The sequence below is a fragment of the Chiroxiphia lanceolata genome, chromosome 5 (genome assembly GCF_009829145.1).
Source record: "Chiroxiphia lanceolata isolate bChiLan1 chromosome 5, bChiLan1.pri, whole genome shotgun sequence".
NCBI classification, from domain to species: domain Eukaryota; kingdom Metazoa; phylum Chordata; class Aves; order Passeriformes; family Pipridae; genus Chiroxiphia; species Chiroxiphia lanceolata.
This window is the reverse complement of record NC_045641.1, coordinates 63,611,341-63,633,966: the sequence shown is the minus strand read 5'-3', so window position 1 is coordinate 63,633,966 and position 22,626 is coordinate 63,611,341. Positions and strand designations below refer to the sequence as shown.

General features: G+C 44.5%; 1 protein-coding gene across 1 annotated transcript in view; it reads left to right on the top strand.

Annotated features, from left to right (window-relative positions):
* Positions 1 to 11,928: 11,928 nt before the first annotated feature.
* The window catches only part of ST8SIA1 (ST8 alpha-N-acetyl-neuraminide alpha-2,8-sialyltransferase 1), a 122,957-nt gene continuing 112,259 nt past the window's right edge, over positions 11,929 to 22,626 (top strand). Inside the window, exon 1 of the mRNA XM_032688244.1 lies at positions 11,929 to 12,173. Coding sequence (XP_032544135.1) covers positions 11,929 to 12,173 — 245 coding nt within the window. The remainder of the gene's footprint in view (positions 12,174 to 22,626) is intronic.

Below are 22,626 nucleotides of genomic sequence, written 5' to 3'. Positions count from 1 at the left end.
TGTTCTCAAATACCTACTGTAAAGCAAGTCTAGTGTAGAATGTGTGTTGGATCCTATCAGTTGCTTGTGTGATCAGTCTGCTTCCTTTGAAGCCCTCAGGTGAGAGGTTTTTTTGACAGCATTGAAGACCATAGTTCAAGCCCAGTCAATAAAACATGGGGGTACAAGCTACAGAACAATGTAGAACTTTTAAGGAAATATGGGAGGCCATATGGGAGGTTCGAGTTAAAAGGATACTGCAACTGGGCAAATACAAAAGAAGGTGTGTGGGTTTGGTAACTTGCTTTGGTTAGAAGTTTGTTCAAAATGAACAGTGTCGCATTTTCCTGCAAGAGCTTCAAGGAAATCAGAATAAATGTTTGCAAGAAATAACAGGAAAGTTAAAAGATGGTATTTAAAGAGGAGAACAGTCTGAGTGTTGCTCTTCCTTTGCAGAGTAATTGTCCACAGAACTTAAGCACAGAGGAGCAGTTTTTCCACTGTCTTCCCCTGGTTTCAGCTGGGATAGAGTTACCAGTGGGATGGGGGAATGAGCGAGTGGTTGCTGGTATTTAGTTGCTGTCTGGGGTTAAACCACAACACTATCTTGTGATGCTACTTGAAAAGGGGAAAAAAAAGTACACTCCAATGACAACCAAAGATATTTTTGGCTGGCTAGACAGAGATCTAATTCATGTGATTTGCTTGAATGGTATAATTATGATATTAATTTTCATCATGTTGCCTAAATACAAATGCAAGTGCCAGAAACAGAAGACTGAATTGGCAACCAATGAAATGCAGTTAACACACAGGAAATATTTTAGACTAAAGTAATTTACAGATTATGAGAATGAGTGGGAGTAAAGCAGCAAGAGAGAAGGAAAATATGATATATGGAGATGACAAGAAATCAAATGAAATACAAATTTCACTTGTATTGCATTTTACCAGCTCTGCTTACTTTCCCCCCAAGAAAATCTCATATTATATTAGCCCTGACAACCTTAATGATGGGGAATTCAAATATTTTTGACCATCCTCTGGTATAATGTCAAAAAAAATTCTTCAGTTGCTAAAAATCCTGCCGTTGTAGGTAAGTGGGGACTGTTCAAAATAGTTGTAAGACCAATGAACTGGTGAAAAGAATGTAGAGTCATTCAAAGGATGGATAGAAGCATGTATGGCTGGAATGAAGTGAGGAAACACCCAAGCACTGACACAGCTTCTGAGTAGTGATATTTTAGCTGTTAGCCTTCAAAAACCTACAAAAGAGAATTGTTATTTGTGGGACTAAGGAAACTTCTGAAAATTAACTCTCAGTCTTGGATGGATGAGGCAGTGAAATATTCATTACATCTCTTTTCTTCCTCAGCTTTCCAGTTTATCAAGGGATGTGATTCTACCCCTCTGTTCCACTCTGGTGAGGCCCCACCTGCAGTGCTGCATCCAGCTCTGGGGTCCCCAGCACAGGGAGGACATGGACCTGTTAGAGCAAGTCCAGAGGAGGCCATCAAGGTGAATAGAGGGATGAAGCACCTTTCCTGTGAGGAAAGGCTGAGAGAACTGGGATTGTTCAGCCTGGAGAAGAGGAACCTTTAGGGTGACCTAATTGCAGCCTTCCAGTATCTGAAAGGAGCCTACAGGAAAGATGGAGAGAGATTATTTACAAGGACCTGGAGTGACAGGGCAAGGTGGAATGACTTCAACCTGACAGAGAGGAGGCTAGATTAGATTTTAGAAAGTAATTCTTCCCTGTAGGGGTGGTGAGGCACTGGAACAGGTTGCCCAGAGAAACTGTGGATGCTCCATCCCTGGAATGTTCAAGGCCAGGTTGGATGGGGCTCTGAACAACCTGGTCTAGTGAAAGGTGTCCCTGCCCACAGCAGGGGGGTTGGAATTGGATGAGCTTTAAGGTCTCTTCCAACCCAAACCATTCTGTGATTCCACAATTCTGTGATTCTATCAAATATATTTGTGTTATTTCTGGATCCATATAATCATAACACCTATGAAAATACCTGAGCATGTGCAAACATATTGGTGCTGTGGGAATTCTTACCTAGAGATGCAAAAATACGCAGCTGACTTCATGATTTTTTTTTTAACTGTCAAAAAATTCTAGCTAATGTTTGGAGATGACCCAGCAACTACTCAAGAGGAACAACTGGATGTTCCTTGAAGAGGAACGGGGACAAAACATGCTGCTCCTGAAAAACGGATTACAAAATTTAAGGAAGACACTGGAAATTAAACACTGGTCTGACACAGAGATAACATGGAAGCCAATAAAACAGTGAGTCACTGATATCATGGTAATTACATTATTTCTGAAACGTTTAAACTTATGCTTGGGTTAATTCGTATCTTGTTAGAAAATTGAGTTAAGTGAATAGGTTAGTATGCTGCTTCTTAACAGACCCACTGAAAATCAATTCAAACTCTGTAAGCTCCTCAATAATTTTTTTTCCACCCTGTAATAAAGTTTCAGTTCCCTATGAAATTAGATAATACACTCAGTAGAATTTGGTCTACAAGATCCTTGTTTTATTAGAAGGGATGATAGGTAATCAGCTCAGAAATGTCTTGCTGAGTTTTACTGGGTTTAATATACTCTGCCCTATGGTTTTATAATGGTACTTTAGAGCTACTGTGAATCATTTGAGTTGTGAGTAATTAACCCCTCTGGAAATCTGGCTCCTGAGGATGTCTCATGTTGAATAATCATAAAATGAATCACTGGAATTAGACGTGGGAATATTTTGAGCTGATCACCCAAAAATTTGGAGTCATTGTTTGAACAGATACTGACTCAAACCCCAAGTGTATCTGCTCCTGCAATCTGTGCCATGCAGAAGAAACAATATTTGAATTAATCTAGATGGCACTCAAGGCAGAGCAGAAAAAGCTATATAGTTAAATCCTAGGACTGACATTTTTCCAGACTGCAGCCCTTATCTATGCTCCAAACTTAGCAATCATAAAGCCTCTGTCCCCAAAGTACAGAGCATCCTTTGTTACAATTACGTGCTGATGCAAAGCAGCACTTGCAGATGTACTCAGCTGTTCTTCCACACTCATTTCCTCTTCATCCTCCAGTAACTAACTTACCTTTGTTAAACTACAAACACACATCCATACAAACATACATACAAACTACGAACAAAGCTCCCAACTTTCCTTCTGAGGATTTATCTGCTTATTCAGTCCCCATTCCTCTTCAAGGAACAACCAGTTGTTCCTCTTCAGCAGTTGCTGGGTCATCTCCAAACATTAGCTAGAACTTTTTGACAGTTAAAAAAAATCATGAAGTCATATTCAACATATGGCAACAAAGCTCCCAACATTCCATCTGAGGACTTATCTGCTTATTCAGCATTTATGGATTTTGAAAATCTGCAGAAGAAGAAAAAAAAAGCAGACTTTGCAAGATCTTTGACGTTTATAATTATTATAACTGCAAAACACAGCACATTATTTGTTCCAATAATAGGTCTCTGCAGCAATAGAGTGTTTGCCCCTCCTCCAGGTCTCAGCTGTGGGAAGTATTTTGACAGTTGGATCCACAGTATTTAACTACATGTGGGCAGAGTTGTGTTTTCTTTTTGCTGCTGAAGAGAGACTTTCAAGTTTGCCACAGTTCTCGGGCATTTGAGCACATTTTCCCACTAAAATCCTTTCTTACGCTCTCCTTCCCTTCCGAGGGAGGGAAGTTGTTGATATCCACATTTGTGCTTAATAGTATCACTCTCTGGAAACGCTTCCTCTGCTATTAGTGGGACACTGCAATGTCAAATACAGCTTACTGTCACAAAGCTGTGACAGCTGGGACTTAAGATAAAATTCCCCTCTAAGCCTGGAGCCAGTGAGTCGCCTGCACACCCCTTCCGTCTCCCAGGCCCCTTCGGATGCTGGCAGCTCAGGCACCGAGCTTGTCTTGGGCCTTTCCAAGGGCAGGTTCCATCCATCATGATGTAAATCATGACCCCTGGAATGGGGAGAGCACCCTAACAACCTAGTATTGTAATAAGAACCTCCCTGACAGACCTTCCCTCTTGTTTGGGAACAGAAAGTAGGTGATGATGTGCTGGCATCCCACACAGGCACCACCAAACCATCACTGCGAGATGTGTGAGAGCTCCTGGTTACACTCATGACCTAGAAACAGAAGTCAAATCTAAATCCAGTTCAAACCTAGAAGAAGTTGAAGGCAAGAATCTGAAGAATCCAGTATCAGCTTCGAGAAATCCACCCTTGCAAACCATGGGCTCCCTGTTCACTCAGAGTCACAGGCTCCTTTGCTTTTATACTCTTCAGAGTACAGGTAGCTACTGTTTGAGGACTCATAGATAATGTTTTAATTTCCATTTCCCTCTCTGAAGACAAAATTCTAGAGAGAGATACCGATCTCTTTTTTTCCTCTCAGTTTGTGGTTATGGTGGCTATAAATAGCAGCTTTCACTGCAATTTAGAGCTTCCTCGTGTCCTGACATGAAGAAGCTTAGTGGTTTCATGCAGTTTGTTTAAATGACCTACATTTCAAAGGTTTTCCAAGCACTGATAGGTTGGGAATCTCATGAACACAGACTCTCCTGTGGTGATTGAGAAATTGTGTCTGCCCTGCTGCAACTGAGGAACGTGGAAAAGAGGGAAAATGGAAGTTCAGTTAACTTTCTCAGTCCACTTTGTCTTTCTGTTGTATTTTTCTAAGCTTCTTACACTAGGTATTAATATGCAGACCTTATGGATAGTCATTTCTCTTCCTTTTTGTAGCTCAGGCTGAGTATGGCAGTCAGGAGAAAGAGACATTGTATTCACTTGTGGAACAGATTTTACATGGCACTTCATTAGGCATTTTTTTTCCCAGCATTTTTTCAAGAATATTGGGTCTGTTTGAATCTTCAAGTCCGCAAAAGACATTGTACTATGCAGGTAAGGACTTAGCTTATTGTAATAATTGATTTTTGAAAGACATTCAATAATGTGTTATCTCAATTGGCTTGACTTTCAGACTCTATGTTTTACATTCCAACCTATGTTTTGGCCCTTACAGTTCAGCAGAAATCATGTTAATGATGGTACAATTGCACTTGCCATCTTGGTGTAAGGGGACACATTAACAGATGACTGATTAATTTCAAGTCAAAATTTTTGTTCTTTGCTTCATTTCTGATATACCATCAATTTTATGTTACCCTTTCTGTGCCCCCCAAAAGTTATACTTTGTGAAACAGTGTTTAAATATAATAAACTGATAATGTCATATTTCCCACAAAGTGAATAGGTAGGTTGGAAAATACGTTGTCTCTAAAAAAAAAAAAGAGCTTTGTTGATATTTATGTTCCCAGCCAGCTTATGTTATCTATTAGACTCTGCCTCACCAGCTGTTTGAATTAATGACTTGTGAAGCTTTCCTTCTAGATGACAGACATCACAGTGTGATGTTTAGTAAGACAAAGTCATCCATCTCCTGTCTTCTCAAGACAGAAAACTGTTATTTCCTTGCCTTTCAAACAGTTTGCAGGACTAAGCTTGAAACAGGGTGAACCCAAAACATTTGTTTTTAAAGGGATTCACATTTGAATAAGTAACTTGAGAAAAGTAAGCATGATGAAGCTCCAGAGCTAAAGATGTCTGTGTGTCCAGAGTCCGTGTACCCTGGGTAGCAGCGGTGGGATCACATTAACTGACAGCTCTGAAGGAGCTGCTGTGGTCTGAGATGCAAAGTAGGGCTGAAGTTCAGCAAAGGAATGTGCAGGTTGGTCCTAAGTCCTTGACCACTTAAGTTTTTAGTGACAGTGTTGACGTCCTCCTTGGGGGATACTGCAGATCCCTGTGGGAGGCTGCCCTTCCCTGGAAACCACGTAACTCACTGTGTGCAAGTCTGTGTGCTCAGGCAGCCAGGAAACCAGCAGTGTCCTGGGCTGCACCCAAAGCAGCGTGGCCAGCAGGTGAGGGGGGGACTCTGCCCCTCTGCTCTGCACTGGTGAGACCCCCCCCTGCAGTGCTGGGGATCCCAGCACGGAAAGGACACAGACCTGTTGGAGCGAGTCCAGAGGAGGCCACCAAGATGATCAGAGAGATGGAGCACCTTTCCTGTGAGGAAAGGGAGAGGATGGCTGAGGGTCCCAGCCATCCTTGCTGAACCTTCTCTTTAAACACATTTCTGCATCATCTTTTCCAGGGTGGACAACTGAACAAATCACATCATCTGGATCTACTGTTAATTCTCAGCTGGTCTCGAAAGCAGAGGGGCTTCCTGATGCCTCACACGCATTCGTGTGTTTCTTCCTAATAAGAACTTAAGGATCATTTGTTATAGGAAGAAAAGATAGAGCAACAATGTTAACAAGCTTTTTCTTCTCCTCTGCTTTTTTCCCATCCCCTTCATCCTATTCTAGAGGGATTACTTCTTGCAAGACCAAATTTATTATGTCTCCCTCTATGTCAGAGACGACCTTCTCATGAACAGGATTCTTAAACAACACTAAATTATGAATGATGGCTTCCTGACAGCAACTGCTCAGATCGAAATTTCAGCAAATGTCAGACATGAGGTCAGCATCCATTTGAGTCCCTGAGGAAAAGGAACTACACTAACAAGGGAAGAGCCTGCTTGCTTTAGAGATGTACTTGGAGTCTGTGTGCATGCACATGTGCCACTGTTCATTTAAATTCATTTTATTTCTTTTATAAATGGTGCATAATACAACAGAACCCCTGTAGCCACAATACATTTGGCATGACAGTTCTAGCACAGAGAATCATAGAATGGTTTGGGTTGGAAGAGACCTTAAACATCACTTAGTTCCATGGGCAGAGACATCTTCTACTAGATCATGTTGCTCAGAGCCCCATCCAACCTGGCCTTGAACACTTCGAGGGATGGGGCAGCCACAATTTCTCTGGGCAACCTGTGCCAGTGCCCTCCACCCTCACAGTACAGAATTTCTTCCACATATTTAACTTATAATTTCCATCCTACAATTCGAATGTTAATTTGATATTGTAGTTACAATTCTCCCCTCCAACAGGATTATATAAAACTGTCTGTCATATCAGTGGCTTAAAATGCTTTATCAGTGAGAATACATATTTGTGGGTGGTTTTAACAGAGCTGCAGACTAAGTTCTGATAGGGAGAAGCATAACAGGAATTTGCCAACAGGTTTTTGTATGGGCAACTGTGTGTCCATTCATGGAGTTCACAGTGGTTTTGTTATTCTTACAGAGTGAGATTCAGATCCCAGTTTTTTTAACTGTATCAACAGCTGGAATGCAGAGAAATCAGTTCGTTCACAGGCAACAGCACACAAAAGCTGGCCTACAATAATAGCTCAGATGGGAGATGATTTCTGAACATTTTGCTCCTGTACATTGGGTCAAAAAATGTAACACTGAGGATTTATGGCAGCGGGGAATAACAGCTGGGGTTAGACATAGAATACCTACCTTTTTCAGCTTCTTTCTCCCTTAGAAAACAAATCCAACCTTCACATAGACTCTGCTAATGAAGCATGAAATACTTGCAGAGCTGATGGCACGGTGCAGAGCAAGGAATTTAGTCAGGTGGTAACTGAGCGCATTTGGAAGACAATGGATTTACCAGGTATATGTCATGATAACAATTTCATCAACTAAAAGGATACCATAGCCTGAAAGCTGATTCCAATGCAACTCCTCTGCTAAATTCCGCAGAGAGGAAAGTGTGTGGGATGCTGAAGTGAAGGGGGAATCCCTGTTATTTTGGAAGTGAGAGAGCTGAAAGAGAGCGATGCCTGTAGGAGTAGAAGATTCTCCAAATGAAAGCAGGCAAACCCTGGATTTTTTTGAAGGATGCAGTTCTGATCTTCGTGTGTGGTTTGGCCTGGGAGCAAGGGAAAGAGAACCTGGATTCTAACGCTTGAGAAAGGTGTTGGCTGAGCAGAGTGTCAGCTCCACCCGCAGGGGCAGGAGGGCAGTGCAACAGGGAACAGAGGGGATTTTGCCCGTGCTTTTTTGGAGGGAAACCGGGAAAATCACATAACTGCCTTTTCTTTCTGATCAGTGGATAGTCACACTATTTCTTCTGAGTGTTTAGAAGACATGTTATTTCGTGCTCTCAGTTGTTGCTTTCCTCTGTGCTGATTTTTAAAGGCACCTCTCAAGAACAACTTTTCTTTTTTTTTTTTTTTTTTTGCTGTAGAGGATGGACCCTGCTCAGGATACCTGGAACCAAAGTAATGGAGGTAAGGTCAAATCTTGCCACTCAATTATCACTAAAATGGAGTTGAGTTCAGCAGAGTAGGATCATGCCTGAATATCAATTTTCTGCTTTGATTTCAAGACATGGGTTGTTGATCACTACATCTATACATCTTCGCCACGATTGCAAAGTGTCACTGAGGTACTTCAGACTATTTGCTTGTAAACAAGATTCATTTTTGGCAGTTTATTCTTGCCTTCTCTTTATTCTCCACCTGAAGCTGTCATCCTCAGCAGAAAGCACTGGTGCACTTCTCTTCAGGGCTCACTGATGGAGGTAAAGGACAGCAACTGATAACGCTGCCTAGAAACAGATCTGACTCTAGAGTAAAAAACCTGGGTTTGAGCTTGTCCTGGTGTATCTGTAATTCCCACCTGTGCAAGAGCAGAACAAGGCCAGGCGTTTTCAGTTCCCCATGGCAAGCCAGTAGCAACATAACAAGCTCTGCCTCATCTCTGTCTCGATGCACCCAGTTCCTTGCGGGCAGCAGGCAGGACACGGTGACGGCACTAGACAGACCATGGACTGTTATGAATTCAGTGAACAGCCTCGGGGCTTCATGCTGAAATAGCTTCGGAAAAAGGAGAGGAAAGGCTTAGGAATAACTCACAAATAAAACACACCCCAAAAATCTTGTGTGAATTGGTGGTGTTTTAACTCAGTTCACTGCAAGCAGTTTGGACGGTGAAAGAATAAGTCACTCCTATTTTCTCTTGTTCTTTTCCACTTTCTGGTTTCCCAAGCAACACTGAGCCTCTGGTTTGTTTGTCTTCTCAATTAAAGGTGAGCAAAGAGTCAGGATTTAATCTGGGATACAGTTTTGTACATTTCAAACCCTATTTTTTTTTTTTTTTTTACTTATTATGAGTCTAGCTAACTATGTTTTGAATTAGTCTCCAGAGGTTTAATGGTTCATTTTTAATAGAGGTGACTGAACAGGTTTTGGCTTGTTTTGCTGTTGGTAAATAGTTTCTTCACCAAAATGAAAATACTTATCCTGCTCTAAATATTTTTTTTCCAGACGTTAACCAAAATGCCTTCCTCAGTTTCTTTTCCCATTTTTGTCCAGAGAAAACAGCTATAATGCTCTAGACAGCTCTAGCATATCAGATATGAATGAAAAGAGTATTTCTTATGCAATTACGTGTTTCTGGCATTTTTGTGTTAATTAGGTATCGTGATGTTAATGTACTGTTTGCTGTTTGTCAGTGTATATTTCTACATGGCAACACACTATGAAAGAGAATGTTTTTCCTTCTCTCAAGCACTGAAAGTGCACTGAGATTTCCAAGTTGGTTTTTTTACTGAGAACTGAGTAGTATCTGTTGGGATCTCTAGCTGTAAATGCTGTTTAAACACCCAGCTGGTATTTATGATTATTTTATTGCTGCCTTATGGCCAGGAGATGCTAAACAAACTGTGTCAAACTTCCTCCTTGCTTTCCTTCCTTGACCCAATTTTTTTCAAAGCTTCCTTCAATCATGAATCCAGGGTAAGGTCAAGACATTTGCAGAAAGAGCTGTAGAATTTGGGGTTGCCTGTTTTCAAGCTCAGAATTTGTTTGACCAAATCTCTAATTGCTTTGGTTAGAATCTTGCCCCATGGATTGTTCTTTTGCCACCCTTTGCTAGGTGACTAACAGCAGCCATTCATCACTGTGCTCCAGACAATTTCAGCAGATGAATTCAGTTTTACTTTCCCCCCCATCACCCACCATGATCAACATAACTCTGCAAGATGTTCTGTGCTGACATGCTTTGAGTCAGGCTAATCCTTGTCTTTCAAGGCTGTCAACATGTCCTTGCTACCTCAAGCCTCCCAAGTTTTGAGCGTTCAAACCCATCCCTTGGTTACCACTCAACCCTGAAAGTGCCTGAAGTAGCCAAGTCTCCGTGTGCTGAAAAGTCTGGAAAGGAACTGGCTACTAACTCACATAAAACTCTTTCTAGGGTTATGTGGGAGTCTGTAGTGTTTCTCAGTGGGTCTGAAAGGTGTCTGGAGATGCTGAACACACACTGATGGTACCAGCCCAGGCTGAATCTGCTTTTTATGCGAGGAAGTAGAGACTGGACACCCCACCAACTGCCCATGTCCCACCAGGGGGTATAAACCCCAATGTGTTTTCTTCAAAGAGCCAAGCACACATGTTCTGTGTGTGGATACACAGAACCATAGAATATCCTGAATTGGAAGGGACCCACAAGGATCATCAAAATTCAGCTCCTGGCTCTGCACGGGACACCCCAAGAATCACACCTCGTGCCTGAGAGAGTTGTTCAAATGCTTTTTGAACTCTGTCAGGCTTGGTGCTGTAACTGCTTCCCTGAGGAGCCTGTTCCAGTGTGCAACTCCTGCTGGGTGAAGACCCTTTTCCTTATGTCCAAAGTAAACCTTCCCTGATACAGCTTTATGTCGTTCCCTCAGGTCCTGTCCCTGGTCACCAGAAAGCAGAGACCAGAGCCTGCTCCTCTACTTCTCCTGAAGAGGAGGCTGTAGACTGCTGTGAGGTCTCTCCCCAGTCTCCTCTTCTCCAGGCTGAACAAGCCAAGTGACCTCAGCCACTCCTCGTATGGCTTCCCCTCTAGACCCTTCACCATCTCCATAGTCCTCCTTTGGACACACTCCAATAGCTTTATATCTATCTTTATATTGTGTTGCCCAAACGGCACACAGGACTGGAGGTGAGGCCGCAGCAGAGCAGAGTGAGACAATGATCTCCTTCGGCCGGCCGGTGATGCTGCACACATGCTGATACGAAGCTGCTGCTTTGGGAACGTCGCTGCTGGCTGGGGTACGCTCTGCTTTTGGGTTTGCTGAACACACCTCTCCCCACCTCGAGTTTGCTACCCCGAGTCCAACATTTCTGCGCGTACTTCGCAGAGGACGTACTTTGTGCAGAATGCACTTTGACTGGCACGGTGATCCCGGCTCCGGGGCTCCTTGGCTTGACCCCGGGGGACCCCCAGACACGGGGCGCTCGGGGGGCTCCGCGGGGAGTCACGAGTGGAAGGCAGGGCGGGATGCAGGAGGCCGGGCGGGGGTCGGTGCCCACCAGGGCGCGCTGGAGATCGGCGCGGCCGGTGCTGGGGGAAAAAGACCGGCGCCGGGAGAGAGGGAGGCTCGGTGCGTGCCGGCGGCGCTGCCCGGAGTGGGACCTCCCTCTCTCTCTTTCACCCCTCGTCCCCTCCCTCCGCTCCGCTCGGCCGGTGCCCGCGGGTCGAGCGGGAGCGGCCGCGGCGCCGGAGCAGATCCCCGCAGCACTCGGGCTGCCGGCGCCGCTCCCCTCCCTCTCTCCCTCCCCCCTCCGCGTCTGGGGGGCGGGCGGAGGGGCCGGGGCACCCCCCGGGCCGGGGCGGGGTGGAAATTTACCGGGTCCGTCCTTAGCGAGGGAGCGAGCGAGGAGCTCGGCGGGAGGCGGAGGGAGGGCGGGGAGCGGCGGAGCATCGTCTGGCGGGGAACGCGAGGGACCAAATGACTGTGAGGACGGGCGGCAGCCGCCACCGCCGAGACAGGAGCGAGCCGCGGCGCAGCGGCAGCAGCGCCGGCAGCAGCCCCGACCCCCCCGGCCGGCTGGGCGGCGATGGCGGCGGGCGGCCCGCCGGGCTCGGGGCGCGGGCGGCGGCGGGGCTGAGCTGAGCCGGGCTGAGCTGAGCCGGGCTGAGCTGAGCCGGGCTGAGCCCGCGGGCGCCGCATGGCGCGGGCCTGATGCCGGAGCGCGGCCCGGAGCCGCGGCGGTGCTGCGGGAGGAGGATGAGGATGGCGGGGCTGCCGTGGAAGTGGCCGCGCACCCGCCTGCCCGTGGGCGCCAGCGCCCTGGGCGTCTTCGTCCTCTGCTGGCTCTACGTCTTCCCCGTGTACCGGCTGCCCGACGAGAAGGAGATCGTGCAGGGGGTGCTGCTGCAGCAGGGCAAGGCGTGGAGGAGGAACCAGACTGCGGTCGCCCTGTTCAGGTACCGCCGTGCGCGGCCCAAGGGCAGCGGGGACGGGCGCGGAGCCGCGGGCAGGCGGGTGGCTGCCGGAGCTCTCCCGGGCGCCCTCCCCGCCCCGCCGAACCCCAAACTTTATTCTTTCCTCCCCGACCCTTTGTTTTTTTCTCCAGCCCTGCCCGCCCCTCTTGCCCAGCAAAACTTTTTTTTGGGTGGCTCCGTTTGCTGCGGGGAGGAGAAGGGGCTCGGCGCGGGGGATGGAGGCTTATTCTCGCAGGGATGCCTTTCCGAGGGGGCTGAGGCTTCCGAGGCTTGCGGCTTTGCCCGCACAATAGGATGCTTCTCGCTTCCCGGATAGCAGATGCACCGGCAGCCCCTGTGGCTGCTAACAAAGCCCGGGGCTGGGAGCCCGGCTTCCCTCAGAGGTGGGCACTGCCAGGTTGCTGCCAGGGAAAGCTCGGCTTGTGGAGCTTCCTTGGGATGCGTAAGGGAAGGTCTGCGTGGATGTGCATTCCTGTCAGCATCCCCGCTCCGAGGAGCACTTGAGAAGCACCGCGCTGGTCCTTGACTCTGCGGTTTATTATAGAAACCACGTGAAAAGGCACCTTTTTTTCTCTTTTCTTTTGACGTGGCTGGGAAATGGCGATAATCCTTGGAGCCCATTTCACCTTACCCAGCTGCACCGGAGAGGAGGAATGTTGCAGTCAGGGTGCCGCTGATAGCGGTGGAGAACCGGGTCTCTGCAGCGGGGAGGATTTTTTTGAATGGCCCTGCCTTAAAAGCGTGTGCAGTGGGGATTCTCATCCTCGCAAAAATTTCACATGTGTCTGGATAAAATGCAGACAAGTGGAAGAGAGGCAGATTTCCCTCCTTTTCCCGGAGGGAAGCTGGGGTTTCTCCCTGTCCTCCGAGTAGAAAATTAAAGATCAGTGTAAGTGGTAAACTGGAAAACAAACAAACCCCCACAAAACCCCCTCCCAACCCTCTTTAGTAAAAGCTAGAATGAATCAGACCCAAATTCCAAGGGCCGTATTGCCCTTTTTTATTTTTTTTCCTTTGTTTTTAAGTGATGTACAGTTTTATGTTCTTCAGTATTTTTTTGAATGTATTTGCATTAGCCATGAACGGGAACTGACATGTGATCGCTTAATGTCTTGCCTGCTGGGATAACAGAAACTTTACAGTTCTTCCAAGCCTGCAGGAGACATACACAATGATAGGTGATAAGCAGGGATGTGTTAATATTATCTCATTGGGCAGGCCTGGTTGAAGTCCTGTCTTTAATACAGAACTAGCAATAAGATATGGATGCGTGACCCTTTTCCTAGAACATCTAACTAACACTAGAAACTAGCTTGGTCTTCTTGCATACTAATTAATCCTGTTGTGCTACAGATCCCCATTTAGGGGGTAGAAGAATCCAGATTTTTAAAAAATTACCCTGATAGATGATGTAGGAAGGAGTTTGGTCTATTATTTTTCATGTTTGTAAATCAAATATTGTTTGAAGATTCGTAGTGCTGCTGCAGCTTCAGTTTACAAAGCAGTTTTAGACCATTTCCACCACGTGGTTTAGTAACAAAAACTCTGTGTGGTTCATCAGCTATTCCACTTGCCCATATGTTTCTCCACTCTCCAGGCATAGTGATAATCTCAGAGATGCTACTGAAGAGAGTCTCATGCAGTAATAGGACCTATTGTTTCTTATCTGTGTCTGTTGATGAGTTGGTGCAGTGCTAAATACAATGAGCTTTAAATCAATCTCTTTCAAAAAATCAAGTTTTTAAGAGAAATTGTACACTGGAGATACGTAGTGAGTATAGTATACTATATGATTGAAATAGTTGTGACATAGAGCTCTCTTTTTGCTGCATAAATTTGCTTCTTATCACGATAGAATGTTTCGAAATTGAAGTCCATGTCTGGCGGGCTGCTGTATATTTGAGGTGATTAACAGAAACACTGTCTCAGTCTTTGCTCTGGTCCTGCTGTCTCTAAGCAAGCTTGCTGTAAAACCTCCAAATTTAACTTTCTGCTGGAAACTGCCTGTGAATGTGAGTCTCTGAACAGGAAAGGAGGGATAGAGCTTCACAGAAAACCTGCATGTGGACTTTCAAGTCATGTGTATTTCCATAATAGTCTAATATTAAGTGGGCTTTAATGTATTGTTAATGTATTATTTAAGAACAGTGTCAATTGCCATTCTCCCTAGTCTCCTGCCAGATTCTAGTTACCAAACAATTTTAGTTTTACTCAGTTTTTGAAGCATAAATTTTGAATTAGTCTGTGCTAAAAATCTATATGCAAACTTTCACATTACTGCTTTGTGTAATGTGGTGGCATTTGTGGTATTGTACAGGTGTTTGAATAGCCAGGTCCTTGCTGCACAGAGTCAACACCTGATGGGTTTCTGCTCCTTTGTGGATTCCTACTGTTGAAGTAGATAAGTATTGTTGAAGTAGATGCTGGGTAATTAACTTGATCAAATAATATTTTTCAAACCTCAGAAGGGCTACTACCTCTTTGCCTTCTGTACCTGGATCAAAGACATCATCATTAAGTGACTTAGCAAGGTCAATGAAAGCATCTGGGTAATTTGGAGTAGTTTGAGTTGAATTCTGGCAACCAAGTGCCAGTAGCTCCTCAGTCTTCACTTCTCCTTCCTCCTCTCTGAACAGCCAGAAACCTTATGTAAAGATCAGATCCGTGTAAACTCTTGCTAATGCAAGAACACAGACTGTCCTGGTCCTTGTGGAATAATTCGATGAGGGTTTTGTGTTCGAATAAGGATTCCCAGAGCTGGTTTTCAAATAAAAATACCTGTGTAAATAGCCATGGATTGCTCTTTTGAAGTGTGTGGTGTCTTGCTGCAGCTGTGACGAAGGATAGTTTGTGGGAGTAACAGAATGAGCAGGATTAAGCCTTTGTGTGTGACACTGTGTTTAAAGCATGCTCTCAGCCTAGACTCTGCATGCATGGCTTTTGTGAGAGGTCCTGGCATGTTGGATGGGGCCCTGAGCAACCTGGTTCAGTGGAAGCTGCCCCTGCCCGTGGCTGTGGGGTTGCTTGATGATTGTTAAGGTCCCTTACACCCCAAACCATTCTGTGATTCTACAAGTGCACCGAGTCGTGCTGCCAGCAGTGCAGTGGGTGTCAGCACGAGAACTGCCTGCGTTCTTTGATGGAAGGACATGTGTTGAAAAGCCTGAAGATGCAACTGAAGTTGCATTAAAAGTTGATTAAAAGAGCTATTGGTCCAAATCCTTTCCTCAGCTGACAGTAGGTTCCTTTAAAGTCCTCAAATTCAGGGCATTTGCCATTGTGAGCACAGCCTACCAGACATCTATCGCTAGTGGCATCCTTTAAATTTCAACTCAGGAGTGGCCAAGGGTAGTCAAACTCTCCGCTGTGGAAACATCTCCTGTCCGACAAATGCTGAATAGTCTGTCAGTCAGATGGTAAACTGCTTGAACTACAAAGTGGTCAGAATAGGAATGAGATTGTCATTACAGTCACTAATAGCTAACATGGCTAATTTGCCTACAATATAATGGCTTGTCATCCTCTGAGGTGGTTAATGTTATTGCGCCCTAATTGTTTTTACAGATTGCTCAGGGGTTTTTTTAAGAGCCTGGGGCTGCTGAAATTACTTAGGCAAAAATGTTGTTAATTGTTGTCTGTTATTTGTTGAAGTAAATGACATACAATAATACCTTTAGGATGGTTTTATTTTAAATGTTGCAATTCATTAAAGGCATAGCTGGATCTTTTCGTCCGCCTTACAAGCTCCATACAACCACAAATTCCAAGTGCTGTTTATATGTGTTTATATGACACTTTTGATTGGGGTGGACCTCCTCTGAAGAGTGACTTTGCTTGGGGCCAGTGGGCTTTTGACTGTCAGGAGTCCCACCAAAGGGGTTCAGTGGTGATTAGTGACTTAGAGGTTCTTCAGGAAGAGACAGAACAATCTCTGCATGGCAACAGAAAGGCTTCCCTTGAGATTCAGATTGTGATCTTGCTTCTGCTGCATCAATTTTGTGTGAGGCTGAAAGATCACCCAGGGTTTAATCTGGGAGTGACTTGGTTAAGCTGGGGGAAGATGTCCCCTGTGAACTCACTGTTTGTGACCTGCCTCCAGTCCAAAGCATCTGCTACAACTTGACTCTGCTCTTCCATGATGTCCCCTCTGTCCCTCGAGCCAAGCAGGCCATGCTCACCTTGGCAGGTGGCTTCTTCCCTCCTTTTCATCAGGTTTGGCCTCTTGTCCATTTTCCACGGACAGAGTGGAGAAGCTACTGCCCTGAAATCACACAACGGGATCAGTGGCCGAACTGGACGGGATATCCGGACATGGCAGGCTCTCTGGTGCTTGCAGTGTGGATGTGGACAGACTGTGTGGAGCCTTTCGCGTGCCTTGCAAAAAGAATGCTCTGTTGCCTCTGTGTGCTGTGCCGGAGGGGCTCTTCCGACTGTAACCTTCCCTGCCAGCTGCTCTCTGCCAGCTGTTCCTTGTCTGTACCTTGAGCGCAATCACAACGGGCGCCAAGGAGCTTCCCCGTGTGCAAATCCTTTTTTCATCCTGGACTGTGTTAACACACAGTTCCAGGTCACTTCCCCATCTGGGTGAGATGAATGGTTCTGCCTAGTCAGCAAGGGTTTCTTTAGTTCAGATGGCTTTTTTTGTCTTCTCTTTTGATGTGTTGCAATCCTCAGTGGAGTATTTCAAGACAAATCTGAGATTAAACTTCATGTTGCTCAAGTGAGAGTTAGATAAGAGTTTTGCCCTGCTTAAACAGCTTTATCAGATGCAGAATTATGCCTGCTTCTCTCACTGAGACATGTGAAGGATGAACTTAGGAGTAGAGCTAGGAGGTACTGGCTTAGGTTAGTTCTGCCTCTGTGGCCTGTGATGCCCTGCCCTGAAACTAGTGGATACGCTCACATGCTGTGCAGTGGCATAATCCAGTTGATTTTTCTCTCCTGAGTAGGTTCTGCTACCACCTGGCTGTGTTTTTATCAACATTTTGCTTGATTTTTTTTTTCTGGTTGTATTTGCTTCATTGGTGATAAGTGTGTTGTAATTTGTGGTTTCTTAGTATCTGTAGCTGAGGTGGGAAGTTGTTTTGGTGAAAAGGTACAATTTGAAGAGCAGGTTAAGGATGAGAGGAAAGAAACGTTCTTATTCCAAGTTATTATTTGAAGGCTGTGATGAAGAAAGCAAGCTGTAGAGGGTTTTGGCTCCATATCTTTAAGATCTTTAGGCGTCTTTGGATACCTGGATGACATGAAAACTATGAGAATTAGTTATCTGAGTTAGCTCACTGTGTCTTTGCAGATGAGAGCTGTGCTGGCAAGATAGGAATTGACTTAAATTCCGAAGTTCCAGCTCCTGATATCCTCCTTCCTTGACCCTAAGTAGCATTTTCTTACAGACTTGGTCCGTGATCCCCATGAAGCAGTCAGTTGAGATCCCTGTTTCTAATGTCTTGCAAAGATGTAGCCAACTCCCTGAGGCTCTTTTCCTGTTAGCCGGGAGCATCCAAAGGCCCAGAGCCAGGCACTGGGGAACAGGAGGAGCAGAGACTTTACTGGAATTTAGGTTACCCAACTAGGGCCCCAAAAGTCTGGTATGTACATACACAGACACTGCTGGATTTGTGTATTTTTACATCTGTGCTTTCCTTTTTAATGCCGTAGAGTGGATGGAATGGGCACTGACTTGTCCATACAATACAGTCACTGGTGATTTATTCTTCTAGTTGTAATTTTCATCTTCAGAGCAGCTGAGAGTGTTGCTCCCATCTGACGTGTGTTCAGTGATATATATTAAAAGACCTATGGAAAATGAGTTGTCTTTCCCCCTTTAGAATTTATCCTCCCACAATGTGCATGAACCTCACTGAAATGAAGAGTCTGTTTGGACTGCAGTTTTCTATTGTTCCAGTTTTGTAAGCACCAAAAAATGCTTAAATTTTAAATCCCTTTATAACTATTAATCTTTTCCTGTATGCTGCATGGGGTCCTCAAAATACGAGAAAATTCCTCCTAACATTAAATCATTTTAAAATAGCTGCATGGAGTTAAATTCATACTGAAGCACATTAATCCATGTTAAGTAGTATTTGTAAACCTCAGTGCACGTTCAGGTTTTGTCATGTCACAATTTTTACATATAGAAGACCAGAGACAATTCTTCTGCCAAGTCTTTTAATCTTTGATAAACAGAGGGTGGGATGAGGCACTGATAAGTCATTTGGCCCTGGCAAAGTCTTTTAAAGTAATTGCTACGGAAGCTCTGGGCTTCATGAAGAAGTTGTGCCTGTCGCCTTGACCTTAGTGATAGCTGAAATTTTTAACAAGGTGAATTAAACCATGGAGAACAACATCCTGGCTTTGACCAGGATTCTGAAGGTCACTTTCCCACTGCTCTGTTGAAATCAGATTGTTATAAAATATTTTACGGCCAGCACAGTGGTGGGTTTTTTTGTTGATGCTGTATTAAATCAAAACAGATTGGATTATTTTGACTTCTACTGTTTCATCTGCCAGGAAAATGCGTTCCTGAATTTCTTGGTTTAGAGTTTTTCTTTTCAAGTGGAGATGTGGCTACAATGAGGCTTTTAAAGCTGCTGGGAACAGCTGAATACTAGAAATGGTTAACTTTTTTGTCTTCCATGTTTGCTGTCAGCATCACTTAATTTCTCAAACAACCACCTTGTTTATATTTTTCCTTTTTATTTTTTGCTTCACCTCTTCAGTCTTTTCCTATTCTTAAGCTGCTTGATGCTCTTCTCAGCTTTCAGGGGAGCCCCAGACTTTTTGGATGGCTCCTTTTATAATTATCCAATCAACATTCATAGCAGTGATATGAAGAACCTGTGTGAAATTATTTACTCCTTTATCTCCCTCCCCTACTGAGTTACCAGTCATCTTCTTCAGAGTCTTGCAGCTCAGCATTGATGCTTGGGGCATTTGTCATTTTCCATATTTGGCATCCCAATTGTTGGCTATCAGGCTTTCCAGGTAAACTGCAGACTTTGCCTTCATGTATTAGCAAGATAAAGTCTCTACTCGTCAGGTCGCCTCTGCTCTGAGGATGCACAGCCAGCTTTAATTTAAAAGCTACTGTGTAGCTAGCCTGTATTTTCAGGAGCACTAGGAAAACAGAACAGCTATTTTGCTTGCTTTCTTGTGGGAAAAACTTGCTCTGCCTATTTCTGGAATGCCTGGAGTGGCCACTGCTGTAATAGAGGATAAAAGCTTTGTATTTCCTGTCAAAGATGAAAAACAAACAAAACATAATTTTTATTATTTTCCCCCAGTGAAAAGGTTTTAATGTTTTCCTATGTGTTCTGTCTTGGCCAAATGACAGCTCTGGGAATTCTGTTTTGTCTGCTTCAATGTTTGGAGGTTCCATCATGAAGGATGTTTTCCGTGTGCCGATGGCCCTGCAGTGTGGTGTGTCCCAGTGCAGGGTGATGAGGTATCTGCTGCTACAATGGTTGGGAGAACCAGTTCAAAAAGCACTGAAATATGCAACGAGGGAGGGTGATGCTGAATCCAAGGCTCTCTGATGCCTGCCTCTCTCAGTGAATTGGTAAGACTTAGGCTTAATGACAAATGGGATGAAGACTCTCTGGTTACTCAGCTACTCTGAAGGATTTTTGTTCCAAGAATGCGTGTAGTGAGATTTGTCCCAGCTATGCAGATTAGGAATTTTGATTAATGGAGTGGGTTTTCCGCCTGTTAGTTCAATTTTCAGTGTGAAGAAATACCTGGGCAAGTGACAGGCTGCCTGAGTATTCTCTGGAGGAGTGATCCTTCACTTGTGGTGATGGTTTGGTGGGTACTGACTCTTCTTGCTGCTGGTACCTGGAGACACCAGCTTGCTACTTGTGAAGTGTGTAATGCTTTCATGTAAATTTTTATCTTCTTTCTATGGCTTTCACTAAAGCATTTATCTATTCAGAAGGGAATAGAAGAGCTTTTTTTTCCATGTATAGCATTCACTTGGGAAATGAATCACTGTTCCTGGATAGTACCTTACAGTTTCACTTTGTATTCCCTATTGAGTTGCCATTTAGCAGTGCTTTTTTTTTTAAAATGTTGATAAACTTTTGATTAGTGATGGATAAATATTTTCATTACATTTCACACTCTTACATTCTTGCAAATCCTCACCAGTATTTAAATGATGATATGTTACCATTTGTAATAGGTTGTATGCTCTGTTTGGCTTAGTGTTTAAAAACATGTGTGTGGAATCAGGCATGTGCCTTTGTGAGGAGAAAAAAAAACACAGGGAAGGATTAACCAGAGTCTGACATTAACAAAGAAGTCAAAGAATGTATCTTCATCTAGCGAGGCAATTCAGATTCTTACTTTTGACCAAAATTTTTACTCCTCGGGCTAAGTAACTGACTGCTTTAACCACTGTCCTTCCTCTTTAGCTGCTCTTTTTTGTTCCCTATTCTTTCCATGTATCTTATCTTCTACCTTAGACCCATCTGGGGAGAAAAGAAATAGCCCTCATAGAGCTTGTGTGCTGTTGGCTGCCTGTGTGTTTTCTTCCCCCTCCTGCTGTATCTTGACTTTTCAGTCTCTGTTTCCTCTCATCTGCTGAGCAGCACTACTGGTCAGCAGTGCACCTCTTGGCTTTTTGTGCCCTCACATTGCATTTGCTGGCAGTGATGTTCCCTAATTCTTTGTGTGATGCCCCACGTGATGTTGTGCTTTGGGCCCTTCTTTGCCCCACGTCTCAGATCCACCCGCCCCACAGCACAGGGATCTTTTGGTCCCCTCTGCACCATGGCAGCACCTCCATGTCATCCTTGGGTGCTCCTCAAGGTTTCTGCTGCAGTCATGGGAGTCAGAGGGTGAAATGATATTTGGTGAAAAGCAGCTCAGAGCACAGTGAGAGCTGCTGATGTGGAACGGGAGCAAATCAGGATCCAGAGAAAGGCAAAGAAAAGAAAGGAGGTATCAGGCTACTCAGGGAGTTGAGCACAGGTATTTGTTGCTTTCTTCTTGAAGCATCTTTTCAGCTGATGGTCATGTTCTTTAATGGTTGTACCTGACCCATGCAAGTCATCAGCTTAGTGTTCAGTCTCTAGGTCACATGAATGCCTGGTGGGAGCAAGAAAGGTGGGAGCCCTAGGAAAGGTGGGAGCTGCTTGATCTGTGGGCTCTGTCACTAGGCAGCAGCAGCAGTGAGTGCTGCAGTAGACATCCCTAATTAAACTGTAATCTTTAGATTACCCTTGCTCGTTGTGGGTGATTTACTGCCATCCACTCAGGCAGCATTAGGTTCTTGTTTGTCTGACAAGGTTCAGACTCTTTGCAGTCTCCTGTGTTGTGCCATTTACTACTTAATGAGAATGTAAAAGCCGTGAGAATAAATCCATACAGGGTATGGCCATAGTATGGGATAGAAAGGAAACACAATATTCACGATGCAGGAGCAGAGGAATGCTGTTGGATCAGATGAGAATGGGAACAATGGGGTGAAGTCTCTTGCTACAGCTTGCCTAAGATCGATTCAAAAAACATTTTTTAAAGAAATACATGCTGTATTTAATTTTTGTTAGCTTTTAGACCTCTGTAATTTTTATGATATTAATTAAGAAATGGGATGAGAAACTTAAGTCTCTTTACACGCGTCTGTCCTGCTCTTCTGAAGAATTATCTGTAAAGCAGAGAGCTCACCTGTTAAGTTCTCAGAAAGTTTATACATCAGCCACTATTCCTTGGTTATGTGGAGAGAGGGGTTTAACATTTATCACTGTGGTGGTCTTAATTATGAAGTATTAGGAGACCCTCAAGGGCCATGACCCTGGCTGTTTTCAGGCTCTGGAGCTCTGAGGATCAGCAGTCCAGGGGGTGTCCACCTGTGAAATTCCAGCTGGCTTGGTGATGCTTACTCCTCTCCCAGAGCAAAGCAGGAACAGATGCTGAACTGCAGATGTTTGTGGTTAGGGGCAGTTAGTGTGACTTGGGGAAGGCTACAAAGTCTGCTGTTCCCCACCCTTGGAATACTTGTGCCAGCTCCTGCAGTCAGGTGAATTTGTGATAGTCTTGGTTTCATGGAATAAAAATGAAAAGGAATTTTTCAGTCCTCATAGCTAAAGTGAAGTGCTTGTAAATGTGAATGGTGGCTCGGCCCCCAAAAGGCAAATAAAATTCATTGTGGGTTGTTGTTCTTCAGGTGCCTTTTTCTGTGCCTTAATCAAAATTTTGGGGGCCTGACTCATGATTTTTAACTGCTAGGGATTGCTGTAGTGAGAATTACATATCAGCCTATAATTAGATGCATTTTTTAACTAAGGAAACTGCAACAGTGAAGGGAATAGGAGAAACAAGACCAATCTGGGCATTCCTTTATAGGTCATATTATTGAACATTTTGTCTTGGCACCCAGCAAGCATCTAGCACAAACACACTTGCTAAGCCTTATGGACAAATGCTGAACATCTCC